Raw genomic sequence first — 16,948 nt, 5'->3', positions numbered from 1 at the left:
TAACCACTATATATTTTTTTCAATTCTTTGCAAACAAGAAATAGAAGAAAACTTGAATGTATAATAAAGAAATAAAAACACTCCCCTTAGTCAAAAACAGTCGAGGACGCCCTGCATCAAGTGCTAATCTACAAAATGAAATAAATTTAAATATTCGAAATAAGAAAGCAAATGTCAGCAGTTGCAGATTATAAAGCTGGTTACTTAGAAATTCCAAGAGCATTTACTGACAAACTGTTAGAAATAACAAGCCCGGACTCCTCTCTCCGCATCCGGCGCTCCGCAACCCACTGCCGGGCCTGCGCACGCGCAGTTTTGGCGCATGCGCGTGGGACGGAGAGAGGGAAGATGGCGTCTCCGAGCTTCCCCACACCGCGGCACGGACACGTGGGCCGCGGCGCCTTCAGCAATGTGTACGAGCCCGCGGAGGATACGTTCCTGCTGCTGGACGCACTCGAGGCAGCAGCGGCCGAGCTGAGGGGGTGCGAGGAGGGCGAGGGTCCCCGCGGGAGAGGGCTCGGGCGTCCTGGAGAGGCGGCGGCGAAGGAGAGCCAGGGAAAGGAGGGATGCTGTCTGCCCTGGGGCGGTGTCAGCGTCCTCGGCGAACACTGACACCAGAATGCCGTTGCAGACGATTTTCCTGTAGTTACCTGTAAAGAGCGGGCCAGGGAGCTACCTACTTTTGCCAAGGTGTTGTTTTGGTCGCAGGAGCTCCTTAGCTCCTTTCCACGCCGGCGTGTATCTTTTCCTTTCAGCTGTTAGTCTGAAGAACGCAAGCCCCCGCGAGCAGCGATATTATAACACGTTCAAAAACCGAATATTACGAAAATATTGCTTATTAATATTAAAATTTTTAGTAAATATTAAAAGCTGCGTCGTATTTAATTTACTCCGTACACAAAAGCACCCTGTAGCAACGGAAGGGCACAAAAATGAAATGAGGTGGTGAGATCCAGGCGTGGAGAAGTATTTTTAAACCCACTGAACAGCGTTCTCGGCCCTGTACCAATATCCGCTTAGCCGTGTGTGGCTACGGAACCCTTGAAAGGTGGCTAGTGCACGACACAGAACGTAATTTTTCATTTAACTTAAAAATTTAAATAACTACATAGCAGCCTATGGAATTTTCCCGAGCACTTTGTAAATAATAAAATTGACTTGTTCAAGTGCCCCCATAAATTTTAAATGACATGAAAAGTCATTGTAATTTTTTTTAATGAAAGGAATTTGAGTAATTAGATTTATTTAAAGATCAGGACTTGAAATTGGTTTTCTCAAGATGAAACAGCTGTCAGACTTCAGAGATCTATATTTCTCTATTTTGTTTGTCTATCTCTCTTAAACCTGGTCAGATTTTTCCATATATAAAATGCCCCAACTCTTATTAAACTAGCTTTCCATTGTAAACGATGGAACTTTGGGATTTACTGGAATATAGAATGGTACAGTACTGATTTTTATAATTAGTCTTTTAGTCTCAAGATATTCCCGAAAGATTTACAAGCACAAATTGCATTGCACAGTATGCTGTGAAAGGAGCTGATTTTGTTGTGAAGTCAGATTCTTTCTGGTCTTGGAATTCTGTTTATGAAAGCATGATAGTTTTTTTCAAATAATCAACAGAACTTCCCACAGAATAAAGTTTTGTCAGATAATGTGGACTGGTTCCAAAAGTTAGAAGCTGCTAGAGTTTGTAGTTGGATAGTTGTTTGAGGAGTTAGTTGCTGGAGAGACCTCCCAAATCCCATCAAACCCATTTCTGTGATAGAAATAATTGGCGCTTTCCATGCATATGTAGGTTATAGGCAGGGAAATAAATTTAATTGAAAGATAAATACGGTATAATGAAGAATTTATTCAAAAGCATGTTAAAGTTACTACTAATATTCTAAGATCAGATACTCTGATATTTTCCCAGTTCAGTGTACAGCTGTACAAATAAGGAATTTCTTTGCTGCTCTAAATCTATTAAGAGAAAGGAATTTTTTTCCCTAGGATATGCTAATGGATTTGTGAATGTTCTGTGCTTTTAAATGACAGAGGAAACATCTTTCATAAATAAATAATGTAATACTACTAACCCTATCATTTGGGGGAAATACTAAACTAGGAGCTCCTTGTGAGAAGGGTTGATGTTTTTCCTATAAATAATATTTTCAACCCTCAACCTTATTCCATAATTTTTATGTAATGTTTTATAGAAATTAATTGAAAGCCATTTATTTTATGGACTTAAATTACAAACTCCAAACAATTTTGAGTGAAACAATTAAATGAGCACAAAGTGGTTGTCAGAAATTAGTGTGTTTATAAATTTCTTTTATATTTCCATATATTTGTGGACAAGGGATGCTGGAAAAATACATATTAAAAGTAGATTGAGAGTCATTTTCTGGGATGTATATTTTTATCCTACTATACTCATATTTATTTTACTTTGCTTTTTTTAGAGTGGAAATATGCCTTGAAGTAGGGTCAGGGTCTGGAGTGGTATCTGCATTCCTAGCCTCTATGATAGGTCCTCAAGCTTTGTACATGTAAGTGTAAGTATATCAAATTCATCCATATCTTCCACTAAGAAATTCACTAGGGGTATGACCGCTCTAATGAAATCATTTTTGTAAATAAATAATATATACCTGAAAGGGTCTACTTAAGTGTAATAAGGACTCAGATTGTGAATTATTCTTCCCTAAAAATTATAACTACATGTCCAAAACTTCCATCATACTACATAATTATAGAAGCAACAAAATAATTTTAGGGTATTTCTAAATTTGAAATTTTTTAGGTAAATAGCCTGATTAGCAGAAAAAATTGGAAGTTACTTAAATTTTTTAAGAAAATTTGAGAATATGGAAAGTTTAAAGAAGAAAATAAAAGTCACTTCCGGTTCTACCACATGTGGTCCAAGTGTGTTTCTTTTTTTTCCCCATTTCCTATGTTTTTCATTTAATATGGTATCATGACTATTTTTCAAAAATTCCTTTTAAATTTCATTTTTGTGGTGGCATAGTAATCATTGGATTCATAATTTAGTAAATGCCTTCAGATGTGTATGCATGTATGTATATTTTCTACTCTTGCACATTTTATCAATATAACATTCTTTTTCATTCATATGACAAATCTTTGTTTTTTTTCCTTCACCATTATTAAAGCATTTTAATTTTTTTCTAAATCTGCTTTGTATAAAAGCAGCGGAACGTTTTTTAATTTTTCAGTAATAGGTTTGCCTCATGGTCGTAAGATATAGTTTTCTTTCTTTTCTGTCTCTAGGTGCACTGACATCAACCCTGAGGCAGCAGCTTGCACTCTGGAGACAGCACACTGTAACAAAGTCCACATTCAACCAGTAATTACAGACTTGGTGAGCTGTTCATCCTTGTCCAATAATAGTTAATTTCCTTTTCAAATAAGTTAAGGTTAAGATGGTTAGGTCAAAGAAGCTTGGGTGATTAATTAATTAACTTTTAATCCACTAAATAGTATACCCCATAATTTACAAAGTAAATTCTTGACTGTTGTAATTCATCTTGTCCAATATTCAAAGGGAATTTCTACTGTCTTGGAAGGATCAGTCATCTTTTGGTCAGAAGTGACAGAGAATCCAGTTCACACTGGCTTAAGTAAAGAGAGTGTAGCTTCAGGCACAGCTGGCTCCAGGAACTCAAATGATATGATAGGCATCTTTTTCTTAGCTCTGAACTTCTCTATTGGCTCTATTTCTGGGTAGTCTCCCTTCATGGTAAGAAGATACTTGCATGTCTGTATCTTATTTCTCAGCAAACACCTCCCTCACCCCTCCGTGGAAAGAAACTCTTTCTATTCAGTTAGTCTAACAAGCCCCAGAATGAGTATTGCTTGGATCATCTTAGATCATATACCATCTCTCAGTCTCTCACTATGGCCAAAGGGGATCGAAATATGGAGATGACTGGTTTAGGCCTGAGTCATAGTCCCACCCCAGCAGCTGCATTGGGATAAGCCCTACCCAAGCCACATGGATTGAGAATGAGAGGAGATAGAGCTTACCCAACAGAGATCAAGGAGGTAAAATCAGAAGAAAGGGGAATGAGGCCTGGGCAGGTGAAAACGACACATCATAATTACAGAACCATCGTTTTATTTTAAGTTACACATATATTTTCCAGTTGCAGTTTTCCTTTAATGTTTTAATTAGTAAGACGTGGATAATTTTGGATTTTTGTTGTTATAAGTGCTTTTTTGTAAGCAAAAAATCATAACAGCATGTACCAGGTAGGGATAAGAAAAACGCTTTCTGTGCTTCTTGACCTGTATTATTCTTACAGTGGTAAGAGTATTTAGCTTTTCTGCTTTTTTAAATTCACAAATGACTTTTCAGCTTGGAAGGAATTAAGCCAAATATGTAAAAAATTCTTACCTATTAGAACTTGTGACTGCTATTAAAAACTAGATTATCAAGAAAGATACTCAGGGGGCGCCTGGGTGGCTCAGTTGGTTAAGCGACTGCCTTCAGCTCAGGTCATGATCCTGGAGTCCCGGGGATCGAGTCCCGCATCGGGCTCCCTGCTCAGTAGGGAGTCTGCTTCTCCCTCTGACCGTCTTCCCTCTCATGTGCTCTCTCTCTCTCAAATAAATAAAATCTTTAAAAAAAAAAAAAAGAAAGGTACTCAGGTGATTTACATGGGATCACTGTGGTGGTTTTGCCCTTTAAAATTTTAACTTGTTTCTTTAATGTGTCCATGATTAGTGTTAAATATATGTTTTTGATATAATGATAAAACTTTAGAGATACAAGAAATTCAGAATATCTTTTTTTTAACAGAGGTAGAAACTGAGGTGAGGTTCATTTTTTAAAGTCACATAACTAATAAAGTGTTAAATACAGAATTTAAGCCCAGACCATGGGAATCTAAATCTAGGGGTCTCACAGCTCATGGTAGTCCATGCCAGAGTCAGCTGTTTCAGTGGTTCCCGGTGATGGTGACACTGAGTACTGACAAAGAAAGAAGGAAGTAAGCGTTAGCATAGGTATTATGATCCACTTACAGAACTCTCTGTTTATATTCAGAACACTGAGCATAGATTATCACAGCCGTGATACAAAGTCATTGTTCTAGATAACTAAGCTTACCTGTTTACAAAGTAGTACCTTTTATTTTGCTTCTTTTTTAGTTTTAGAAAAAAGACTTTTTTCAGATATGTCATATGCCTTTCCTTATATTCCTAAAACAAACTAAACATAACTTTACCTTTGATTGATTCAGGGTCATTAATATGAACCTTAGTTGCTGTTCTGTGCTAGGTGTGATAATGAGGCTTATTCAGGGCTTTGTGTCTTTACACTGAGTAGCTAGAGCCTGCAGTGATTTTGAGTTTTTATTTCTTCTCCTCTTTGTCTCTCTCTTCACTTGCTTTATGTTGTCTTATTTTACTATTACCTGTTGGTGGCATTTTCACTCTCTCTTTCCATGTGCTCTGTGCTAGAATACCGAACAAGTGATTTAGTTAAACTTGGATTTAAACTAAGAGTTCGGGGTGACTGGGTGGCTCAGTCGTTAGGCGTCTGCCTTCGGCTTAGGTCATGATCCCAGGGTCCTGGGATCGAGCCCTCCATCAGGCTCCCTGCTCAGTGGAGAGCCTGCTTCTGCCTCTCCCACTCCCCCTGCTTGTGTTCCTTTAAAAAAAAAAAAAATTAAGAGTTCAGGGGCTCTGAAAAAGAGCCTCTCATATGAATAAAGTACATTTTGCTATATGGATTTAAAACTTCTTGCCAGAGGCCTTTTGTGCTTACTTCCCAATTCTTGGATCTGTTCTAATGCTCTAAGACCACCCACAAGCTGAATATGGATGGGTGAGAGACGTGTGTGATTAGACCCTATACCCAGCCTACCGTGACGTCCTTATCTAAATCCATTTCCTTTGTAAACTACATCATTTTCCATGTTTTAATATCCATTTTTTCCTTTATTTAAAATCCAGTACTGCAATGATTATTAGTATATAGTACCTCAGATCCATTATAAACAATTACAAAGCAAATTCCTTTCTAGTTTCCTTACTCAACATTTCTGGAAAATTACCTTCTGGGCTTTTTTTTTTTAACAATGTGAGAAACTTAATTTCTTTATGTAATTGAAAATAAAGCTTTTGGTTATTTCAAATGTATTTCCTCACTGCAGTATCACTACTGAAAGGAACAGCAGATTCACTAGTCACCTTCCTACTTGCAGACAAGGGTATACCTGAATCACTTCCCTCAAAAATGTTATTCTTCACTTTTTAAATAAATAGGGAAAGAAAAGTTACCTCTGTAATATCTCCTCAAAGATGCTATTCGTGTATTTTCTTTGAACTGTATAGTTAACAGGCTTATTACGATGACAAACATAGAATTGCTTTTAGAAACCTGGATAAAATGGAAGTTGTAAGGCGGTGTTTCACACTGTGTGTAAATAGCCCAGTGAGGTGCCCAGTACCGAGATGGTATGACTGAGTATTAAATAACTTTGAATCACATAAAAGCTCTTTCCTCTCTAATTCTCCTTTAGCCATTTTGATTACATCTGGGAGAAGGTCTCAGTTTTAACACCTTTTAAACACTTGCAAATGTCTCGCTTTTTTTTCTCTTAAAGATTTTATTTATTTATTTATTTATTTATTTATTTGAGAGACAGAGAGGCTGTGAGAGAGCACGAGCAGGATAGAAGGAGAGGGAGAGGGACAAGCAGGCTCAAGCAGGGACCCAGATGCGGGGCTCGATACAGGGCTCGATGAGGGGCTTGATGCGGGCCTTGATCCCAGGACTCTGGGATCATGACCTGAGCTGAAGGCAGATGCTTAACCGACTGAGCCACCCAGGCTTCCCTGCAAATGTCTCTTTAACAAAGAGACAGATGGCCTGGGTCACTCTCAGACTGGCAGCAGTAACTATAACCATAACATTTTTTTATTTATATCATATTTATCCTTGTAGTCATTTCTATTTCCAGGAAGTAATACTGATTTCCCTTTAGAACAAACTTATTTAACAGAAAAAGGTCCATTTAATGAAAAATATTCAGTAAATAATGGTAGGTCCCTGTGCATATATGAGAGAATTATAAGAATGTTAATGAAATACTTAACACTTTGGACCCTGCCTTGAAGTACGTCAGCTATTCCATCTCAAGAAACAGCCTCAGGAGGCACCTGGGTGGCGCAGTCAGTTAAGCACAGTCGGTTAGGTGTCCGACTCTTGATTTCAACTCAGGTCATGATCTCACGGTTTGTGGGATTGAGCCCTGCATCAGGCTCTGAGCTCAGTGGGGAGTCTGCTTCCTTTCCCTGTACCCCGTTCCTGCATGTGCACACATGCGCTTGCTCTCTCTCTCAAATAAATAAATAAATCTTAAAAAAAAAAAAGAAAGAAAGAAACAGCCTCAAAATTCATGGGCAAGAGTCTGTACAATGTGGTAATTGAAGGAAATGGCTTTAGGGGTGAAAACCTATCCAGATGTGGTGTTTTTACTTTACTGTACCTGTGACAGTGCAGAGTGACATGACCAGACATGGTTTTTGTTTGTTTGTTTGTTTGTTTTTCAAGATTTTTATTTATTTGAGAGAGCAAGAATGAGAGAGAGAGCACATGAGAGGGGGGAGGGTCGGAGGGAGAAGCAGAGTCCCCGCTGAGCAGGGAGCCCAATGCGGGACTCGATCCTGGGACTCCAGGATCATGACCTGAGCCGAAGGCAGTCGCTTAACCGACTGAGCCACCCAGGCGCCCACCAGACATGGTTTTGTGAGTATGTATGTAATTCAGTCATCAGAGGGATCAAAGGAATACTTTAAATGGCATCGTGCCCTAAAAGCACTTTGTTTAAAAAGACATTTTTGTTGTGGTTCCACAGAAAATTGCACCCAGTGGTTTAAAGGTTTACAAAATGCCAAACAACTGAGATTTTCAGTGTCTCTTCTACTTTTTTTAGTCCTTTCTTTGATATCTAATTGTTCCAGCCAGTACATTTATGAGTAATTAAAGTAGAAAGCAAATATAAATATATATAAATATATATACACATGTATGTATCTTCTGATGTTTTTTGTCATCTCATAAAACATTTCTCTTGGTTATAGAAAATAAATATTTAAGTTAGAGCACTAGCTTTAAAGTATCTGTATATCGATATAGAACATAGGAGAGCTTGCTTCCTTATTTAACCTTCTAAAAGTGAACCCAGAGTGTAAACATATGAGCTGTCAAAAAGCAGAGGCTTTTGGGCATTTTATGTTCATTCTCTTAAATAGTTTAATTTCCTATTTTTAGGTAAATGCATATAATCTATATCTGAATGAAAATGTAAAAATATTTATCTCCATCTCTGTCTACAATTTTAGCCCTCTAACACATTGTTCTCTAAAAACATGGGAAGAAAGTCTTTTTAAAGATTTATTTATTTATCTATTTTAATTCTGAGTCCAGCTTAAAATTCTGACTATTGAAACGTTTAGGTCAAAGGCTTACTACCAAGATTGAAGGAAAAAGTTGATCTTCTGGTCTTTAATCCCCCCTATGTAGTGACTCCACCTGAAGAGGTAAGACATGTAACAAGATTTAATTATTAATATTTTCAGCTATTTTCTTTATAAAATCCAATGAATTTCATTATATGACATTAGTCAGCTGCTGAGTAACACAAACTGGTCTGATATTACTCCTAATTGTCAATAATTAAGTATGTTGGTAGATGTAGGAAAGGAATCTCAAACTAATGGAAATACAGTGACCCATATTCATCCTTAAAATTCCCATCAAAATCAGGCCATATGTTTAAATTTGCATGTGTGTGTGTCCTTTACCATGAATGGCAAATTTGCAAAACATTATTTTAAATCATCCTTAAATTCCTTATAGGAATTCTTTCTGAAAGTCAACGATTTCCTCCTTTCACAGGTGTTTTGGGGGTGGCTCTTATTTCAGGTAGGGAAAAGAAACATCTTGAAATATATGATTTGGAAAATCTCAATAATGAAGAGGTAAATCATATCCCAGTTTAAAGAGAGAATGGTCAAGGCAGACAAAGTTTAATAACGAACTAAGGCTAGCTTTCCTTGAATTATTCATGATCCTGTTTTATTCATCGAGGAATCATTCTCTGGCAAGGCTGATAAACATTACATTCTCCTCTATTAAGATGGCAAAAGTCTCTGTAGCTGCTATTACTACTAAAGGCAGCTAAGCAACTAAGAACTTGTTGCTCCTCTGACACAGGAACTCACTTGAGAAGGAAAGTCATAAGGTGAACAGAGATTGAGGGCAATGCAACTTAATACAACTCTTTAGGAAAGACTATGTGAATAAATATCAAGAGTGATAAAAATGTTTCAGTCCAATAATTTCAGTCCTTGAGATATAATTTAAGAAAATCATTTAAGGGACCCCTGGACAGCTCAGTCGGTTGAGCCTCTGCCTTCAGCTCGGGTCATGATCCCAGGGTTCTGGGATCAAGTCCCGAATCAGGCTCCTTGCTCGGCGGGAAGCCTGCTTCTCCCTCTGCCTGCCACTCCCCCTGCTTGTGCGCTATCTCTCTCTTGCTGTCTCTCTCTGACAAATAAATAAATAAATCTTAAAAGAAAAAAATCATTCAACAGAATAAAAGTTGACATTAACAAAAATATGTTTATGGCATGTTTATTTATGATGACAAATAATATGAACCTATATATGTAACAGAGGAGATGTAGTTAAGTAAATCATGGTCTATCAGGTCTACAAACTTCTGGCAAGACTAGTGAATGAAGAGGAGATTCTGGGAACATGGGGACATGTATGGGCTTCCTTTCTCCCACATTCCCACTACTAAGCTCCATAGTTGCTTCTCCTGAGCCTTACAGCTGCTGGAACATGGAGATGATTGGGAGGAGGCAGGACCTTGGCTCTTTCACAGTCCCAACAGCGAGAGCTACTGTTGTAATTCCCATGAGCTAAGCAGTTAGCTGGACGGCAGAATCAAAGTGTAGGACAACGAAGATTTCCTTGAGCTTAAAAACATGTTTTACAAAATAAAACACTAGGAAATGAATTAAAAGAGAATCTGGTCTCTGTCAAGACCTGAATCAGTGTCCTGGAAACCAGATGAAAGATTTCAGTGCACAGAGCATGAAGATAAAAAAGGAAATCATGCAGGCAAAAGATAAGAGACTTAGAGGTTAGATCCAGGAGACATAATATAAAAATAATGGGAGTCTGTGCATATAAAAAATTGTGGCTATACTTACTAGTATATGTAGAGACATGAGGTTAGGTACTTCTGGCTTGTGCCCGTGAGCTATGAAGGATCAAGAGCAGGTACAGCAAGGCTCAGGTAGCAGGCAAACAGCAGACGACCAAACGTGACTCCTCCGTGTGAGGATGGAAACCCTCCCTCTGTGGTCTGTAAGAATGTGCTTGGTGCCTGGAAATCTTCCCTTAAGGGGAAGCAGATAAACCTGGCTGAGCATCCCTGGGGAGGCATATAAACAGGGTCTAGCACAGAGGGGTACTAGTCCATTCTGGAAGAGAATAACGAAAGACAGCCTTATCACCAGGCGCTCTTTCCACAGACCACTTTACCTGATGAAACATCCATAGAATGGGCTCCACCAAAATAAGGGGGTATACCAAGGAAGAGGAAGACAGGAGCCCCAGAAAAGTAATTCTAGGAATGCCAGGAAAGGGAAGTCTCTAGGAGGAAAGTCTTGACAGAAAACAGAGGAACTAATAAATTTCCTAATATAATTTACTTTGTGGAAAATTGTATTGAAAAGTTTATGATAGATATGAGAATAATTTAAATTACATACAAAAAGGGGCTCCTGGGTGGCTCAGCTGGTTAAGTGTCCGACTCTTGGTTTTGGCTCAGGTCCTGATGTTAATGTGTTGTGCGGTCGAGCCCCACATGGGACTCTGCACTCAGCACGAGGCTGCTTGGATATTCTCTCCCTCTGCCCCTTCTCTGCTCCCTTGCTCGCTCTCTCTAAAACAAATAAATGTTTTTAAAAAATTAGATACAAAAAAATTTAAGTAAATGAATGCATTGGATGCTCATCAATAGCTACATAAGATATGATATTTTTCCATTATAAAGTATTAGGCAGGGGCACCTGGGTGGCTCAGTTGTTAAGTATCTGCCTTCGGCTCAGGTCATGATCCCAGGGTCCTGGGATCGAGCCCCGCATCGGGCTCCCCGCTCGGCGGGAAGCCTGCTTCTCCCTCTCCCACAGCCCCGCTTGTGTTCCTGCTCTCACTAACTCTCTCTCTCTGTCAAATAAATAAATAAAATCTTTAAAAAAAATAAAATATTAGGCAGCCATTAAAAGAGTAAGTCAGAACCACACCTGATCACATGAAGAGCTCATCTTAAGGTATTGTTGAGTGAGAAAAGCAAGATATGGGGTAAAAATATAGAATATAATCCTGTCTTTGTAAAACATGGACAAAAAAAGAAAAAAACGTGTGTGTGTGTAAGATGGGGAAGGAGCAGACAAGCAAAACAGTAAAAGGGGAAAGTGCAATTTTTTTAAAAAGCAGGTATATGAATGTATTTCCCTTATTTATAAAATAATATACGTATATAGTTACAGGTATAAAGAAATTTAATGGAGAAATATATACCATTTAAATGAATAAAAGCAGTAGGCATGATTGTATACCATTATTTTAAACTAAAATATGGACAAAACCATTGAAGGATATAGAAGGAAAATAATTGTTAGGGTTAAACTAGTTTTTGAATGGTTTCTTTAAAATATTCTTTAGTTTTGAAAATGATATACAGTGATAAGAATCTAAAGATTTAGTACCGTATGAACTCTCATGTGTTTTGTTTCTACGATAGAATTAGATTGTTATGGGGAAAAATGCTTTGGTGAACCTTTATATATTAAATAGGTTCCTTAAAAAGGTCTGTACAATTCATACTTTAAATCTAGAAGAGAGCCAGATGCAGCAGGACATGTAGTTTCAACAAACTTCCTGCAGAGTAGATCTCTTATAATGCAAGATTTCCCTGTTAGTTTCTTTCTGATTGTTAAGTATAAGAATCACCGATGTCTATCAATATAAATATTGCATAAATAGTAACAACGTTTACTAAGCACTTGATATTTGCAGAGCACTGTTTTCAAACTTCAAATATATTTCCTCTGTTATTCCTAGCAATGGAAAAAATTAATTTGTTACCATTTTTCTACTTTAACAGTTAAAACTATTGTTTTTCTGATTTTACAGATAAGGGAGGGAACTAATTCACAAAAATGACAAACTTCCATAAGGTCATAGGGCTAGGAAATGGTGGGGCACAGATTCAACTTTTCTGCCTCCTGGACAACAGTAAAATACAAAGTATATACTTGTTTGGTGCATGTTACTTGTCAAGAAGATTCTGTGTGTGATTCTAAATGTAACTTGAATCAAAACAAAACGGTCTTTTTTAAATGGTCACAGGTAGGAAGTCATGGAGTAGAAGCCGCTTGGGCTGGTGGCAGAAATGGTCGGGAAGTCATGGACCGATTCTTCCCACTGGCTCCAGATCTTCTGTCGCCAAGAGGATTATTCTATCTGGTTACCATTAAAGAAAACAATCCAGGTAATCCAGACTAGTTATCTTTTAACCACTTACTTTGCTGAAATCAAAAGTTAATAATGTTAAAGACTATAAAGTAACCTGAAATACTGTAAATATAATCACTGACAACAGCTCACACAAGCATAACATTCATATTGAAAGAAGAGAGATTTCTAAGATACAGTTTTTTCTGGTTTTAGAAAGTAGTATTTTTTTAAAGGGAGAGGACAGTTTTCCCCCTATTTGATAAAATAATATTCAAACACAAAATCTGTAATTTCTTCTTTTAACACCTCACCCTGAATATTATGAATTTTCTCTCCACATTGTAGTCTACATGCCCTTGACAATTCCGCTATGTACTCTTTAGTTCATGTGAAGTTTTGTTATGAAAGCTAGCTCATGGTATGGATTTTTAGATCTTGGTTTTCAGATGACTCCATACAAAATTGACCAAAATCTTTCTTCTCTTTCAGTACACAAGTTTGATTTTCATCTTATACCTTACATCCTTAGCCCCTCAAATCACATAATGATTACTTAAGTTTTGCTCTGTTTGTAAGTCCATTTTCTTAATTCAGTCTTTTTAGTATCACTTATTTACAAAAGGGAAGGTGTTCCTTTTTTCAATATACCTGAAAGAAATAAGCTATTTCATTTACTTTCACTGTTTAATGTCACTGTACAGTTTGTCCTACTTTCATTGACTTTTTTCATCCCAAAGGAAAGGCCAGGATTGGAGCCAAGCAACTAAACTAATTACTTGCTATAATGACAAGTGTAATTAATGTTTCTGTTGAGTCCAGAGTAGGCCACCACTGCAAAGCAAGCGTTCAGTATGATTAGAGCTCTCCACGACACCTTGCAAATGCAGGTGCTCCCATTTGACCGAAGTCCATTTTAATAGAAATTTACTTGGTATACATTGTTTCCTCAGGTAAGTAGAATTTGTAAATAGTCTGCGTTTATCATCTCATTAAACTGTTTAGTGATCATACACTCTTTACTAGATGATTTTAATTGGATTTTACCTTTTAATTTTTATTCTAGAAGAAATTTTGAAAACAATGACAACAAGAGGTCTACAAGGGACTATTGCACTTTCCAGGCAAGCAGGCCAAGAATTCCTCTCAGTCCTGAAGTTTACCAAGTCCTAACTTACTGTGTGTGCTGTGTATTATGCTGATTTTATATATTGATAATATATATTATATTGAATATATATGTGAATATATATATAGAGAGAAACTGAATGTATTTCACATATTTTGAAACTGAAGTCATTTCTTCATTAACAAGTGAAATTGTCAGGTTATATAGAAAAAGGTGGGAAGGGCATTGCATTCCCTTTTCCCCAGGTAATCAAGCCTACAGAAATAGTTGCATAAGTGCCAGTAAATGCATATAGAATATATATTATTTGCATTTTACATATAAAACCTGAACATGAGTGATGTATCCAGTCACTAAACATGAGTCAGGTCTGAAGGTGTTTCTAATGTACTATTGAGGGAAAAAAGCAAATTACAAAAGAGTATGATCCTGTATGTATAATTTTGAAACCCAGCAGAGAGGGTATGTGTGTATGTGAACATCGGAACGTCTCAGAAGATACATGGCAGGAGGGAACGGGGGACTCTTGCTCTCTTAGCATTTGCACAATGATAACGTATGACTTATATAATTTTAAAAAGGTTTTCATTTAAAATTTTTTAAAATTTACTTTCACTTGTTCATTGTCTACATTCTATTTCTATTATTTGGAATGCCTTCTGCCTCCATGTTTCTCCCTGGTCAGATTGTTCCTACCTTTTATCCTTTGTCATATATTTCTGTTTTCTTCTTGCCTATATGTGTAGGATCAGAGTGAGTGGAATCTAGAATTTATTTTTAATTGGGCTACATTCAGAATCAACTGGAGAAGCTTTTTAAGATTATAAATTCCTAAGCCCGACCATAGACCCGTGGACTCCTCTGCTGAACAGACCTAAAAATGGCATCTTTTAAAACGTGCTTCCTAGTGTTCCTTAAGGTAGCACACCAAATTTTAGAACTATTTTGTTTTTTTTGTTTTTGAAGATCTATCTATTTATTTGACAGAGAGAGAGCACAAGCAGGGGGAGCAGCAGAGGAAGAGGGAGAAGCAGACTTCCCACGGAGCAGAGAGCCTGACACGGGGCTTGATCCCAGGACCCCGAGATCATGACCTAGGCTGAAGGTAGACACTTAACTGACTAAGCCACCCAGGCGCCCCTAGAACTATTGTTTTAAATCACATTCTTATTTAATGTTTAGGACAATGCACAGAAAGAGTGGAATTACCCTCCTTTGAATTTCAGAAAGGTCAAATAACTTGTTCAAAGAAGCAGAGTAGTTAAAGGGTAAAGCCAGTATGGCAGCACTCAGACACATCTGACTCCCAAACACTTTCTTTCAATTTGCTTATATGGCTTTAAGCAGTAAAGATGTCAAAATTAGTATTTACTTGAATCTAATATCTGTAAATATATTCCCCTTCCCAGAAATAGTCATCTGAAATGTTACAATTAAAAAAAAAAAAGTCTAAAAAAACTTAGAACTTTATTGTGGGTCTTTAGTTATAATTTTGGAGAATGGGGTCTTGAATATTTTCAGATAACATTTGAAACACTTTAAAATTCACATAGAAGACGACTGTCAACATAGGAGATTAAAAACATAGAAATGCTACATAAATGACCCCAAAACTTCACATGCATAACTGTTAATGGACTAAATTGTGTCCCCCCCCAAATTCATATGTTGAGATCCTAATCCCCAGAACCTCAGAAGGTGAGTGTATTTGAAGATGGGCCTCAAAGAGATAACTAAGATTAAAGGAGGCCATCAGGGTGGGTCCTGATCCAATCTGACTGGCCTCCTTACAAGAGATTAGGACATAGGGAGACACCAGGGATGCTTACACACACAGAAGCAAACCACATGAAACTCACTGAGAAGGCAGCCATCTGCAAGCCAAGCGGGGAGACTGCAGAAGAAACCCAACCTGCTGACGCCTTGCTCTTGGACTTCAGCCTCCAGAACTATGAGCAAATAAATTCCTGTTGTTGAAGCACCCGGCCTGTGGTATTTGTCATAGTGGCCCTAGCACACTAATACAGTGATTAAAGACAGGGCAATACCTGCATTCTGCAAACAAGAGAGAGCAGTGCTAGCGTGAAAAGTGGATGCTGTGTCCTGGTGGTCAGAACTGTGACCCGGAGCCTTCAGGAGGAGAGGTGCAGATCCAGCTCTCTTCGTGTTCAGAAAGAGCTGTTAAATACAGGAAGAAAGAGGACCTGTAAAACCACATCATTTAGCCCAAGAGAAGCAGCAAAACAAACTGTCATACCTTGAATGAAAAGAAAAATAGTAATAATCTATTACTATTATAGATTGTGCTACCCTCTGTTGTAGGATTTAATTCATCCTATTTATGTGAGGTAGGAACATTAACATGAAAAAGTCAACATTAAAACTATCTAAACCGTTGCTCACCAAGAAGCTACAATCAATGAGAGCAGAAAAAAAAAAAAAAAAAACAGACACCTAAGGTATATAAACAGTGGAATTGTTATATTCAGATTGTGGAATGTTTGACATGTTTAAAGAATTAACATAAAGAAAAGCTCATACAAGAAGAAACTGGAAAGAACAAATTGAAGTCGACTTTTAAAAATGAGAAATAGAGACATGGAAATGTATTAGTGTTAATTTGTGCTTACCAAAAAAAAAAAAGAAAGAAAAAGAACAAGAACAAAAACAACAAACAGAATATTTTAAAACAAAGGAGTGATAATATTCCATTGCAAAATTAAGTTATAGTTCTTTTACTTTTTTTTTCTTTTTTTCTCACACTGGGAAGAAAAAGGAATACAAATTAAGATAGGACTGAAAAAAGAAAAATTTAGACAGGACTGAAAAGACTCAGGAAGAGATTAAGAGAAATATAGCCATGTTAGGAACCTTTATGACTAAATGTAAATCATTCTATGTGTAGATGTAGGATGTGATTCATACATATGCTAAAATTACTTTGCATATAAAATAATACAATACATACCAATGCCTATCTCCATTCTGTTTTCATTTTTCTTTTTATGTAAACTTTGTATTGAGGTGGAACATAGATTTATAGATTGTATATGTCTTAGGTGTCTAGCTTGATGGATTTTTATGAAGTCAACATCCATTTAGACTACACCCAAATCAAGAAATAGAACATGACCAGCATTCCAGAAGCTCCACCAGATTTCCTTCCCAGTCACCACCTCCCACCCACCAAGGGAAACCATTGCTTGGCTTTTTGTGTTAGTTTTTTATTTCTGCATAACTAACAGCTCTGACTTTACTGCTATTAG

General features: G+C 37.2%; 1 protein-coding gene across 2 annotated transcripts; it reads left to right on the top strand.

Moving 5' to 3' along the window:
- The first annotated feature begins 329 nt into the window (after window positions 1-329).
- HEMK2 (HemK methyltransferase 2, ETF1 glutamine and histone H4 lysine) lies at window positions 330-16,645 on the top strand. Of its 2 annotated transcripts, XM_025872481.2 has the most exons (6): window positions 330-482; window positions 2,451-2,537; window positions 3,280-3,370; window positions 8,476-8,559; window positions 12,449-12,590; window positions 13,620-16,645. In XM_025872481.2, the coding sequence occupies exons 1-6, from the start codon at window positions 349-351 to the stop codon at window positions 13,724-13,726; spliced, it is 645 nt and encodes a 214-aa protein (XP_025728266.1). In that variant the 5' UTR covers window positions 330-348; the 3' UTR covers window positions 13,727-16,645. The 2 variants fall into 2 exon arrangements, with proteins under 2 accessions (XP_025728266.1, XP_025728283.1); XM_025872498.2 differs by lacking the exon at window positions 8,476-8,559.
- Window positions 16,646-16,948: the final 303 nt, after the last annotated feature.

Source organism: Callorhinus ursinus, unplaced genomic scaffold, assembly GCF_003265705.2.
Source record: "Callorhinus ursinus isolate GAN/ISIS: 27379988/994484 unplaced genomic scaffold, GSC_fseal_2.0 scaffold1, whole genome shotgun sequence".
NCBI classification, from domain to species: domain Eukaryota; kingdom Metazoa; phylum Chordata; class Mammalia; order Carnivora; family Otariidae; genus Callorhinus; species Callorhinus ursinus.
The sequence above is the reverse complement of the archived record's forward strand: the minus strand, read 5'-3'. Positions and strand labels throughout refer to the sequence as shown.

Excerpts from the sequence above, each read along its gene's own strand:
- HEMK2 (XM_025872481.2), top strand. The coding sequence starts at position 349 with ATGGCGTCTCCGAGCTTCCCCACACCGCGGCACGGACACGTGGGCCGC. Across the intron at positions 3,371-8,475 it reads AACCAGTAATTACAGACTTG|GTCAAAGGCTTACTACCAAG; the intron begins GTGAGCTGTTCA and ends TGAAACGTTTAG. Across the intron at positions 12,591-13,619 it reads CATTAAAGAAAACAATCCAG|AAGAAATTTTGAAAACAATG; the intron begins GTAATCCAGACT and ends TTTTTATTCTAG.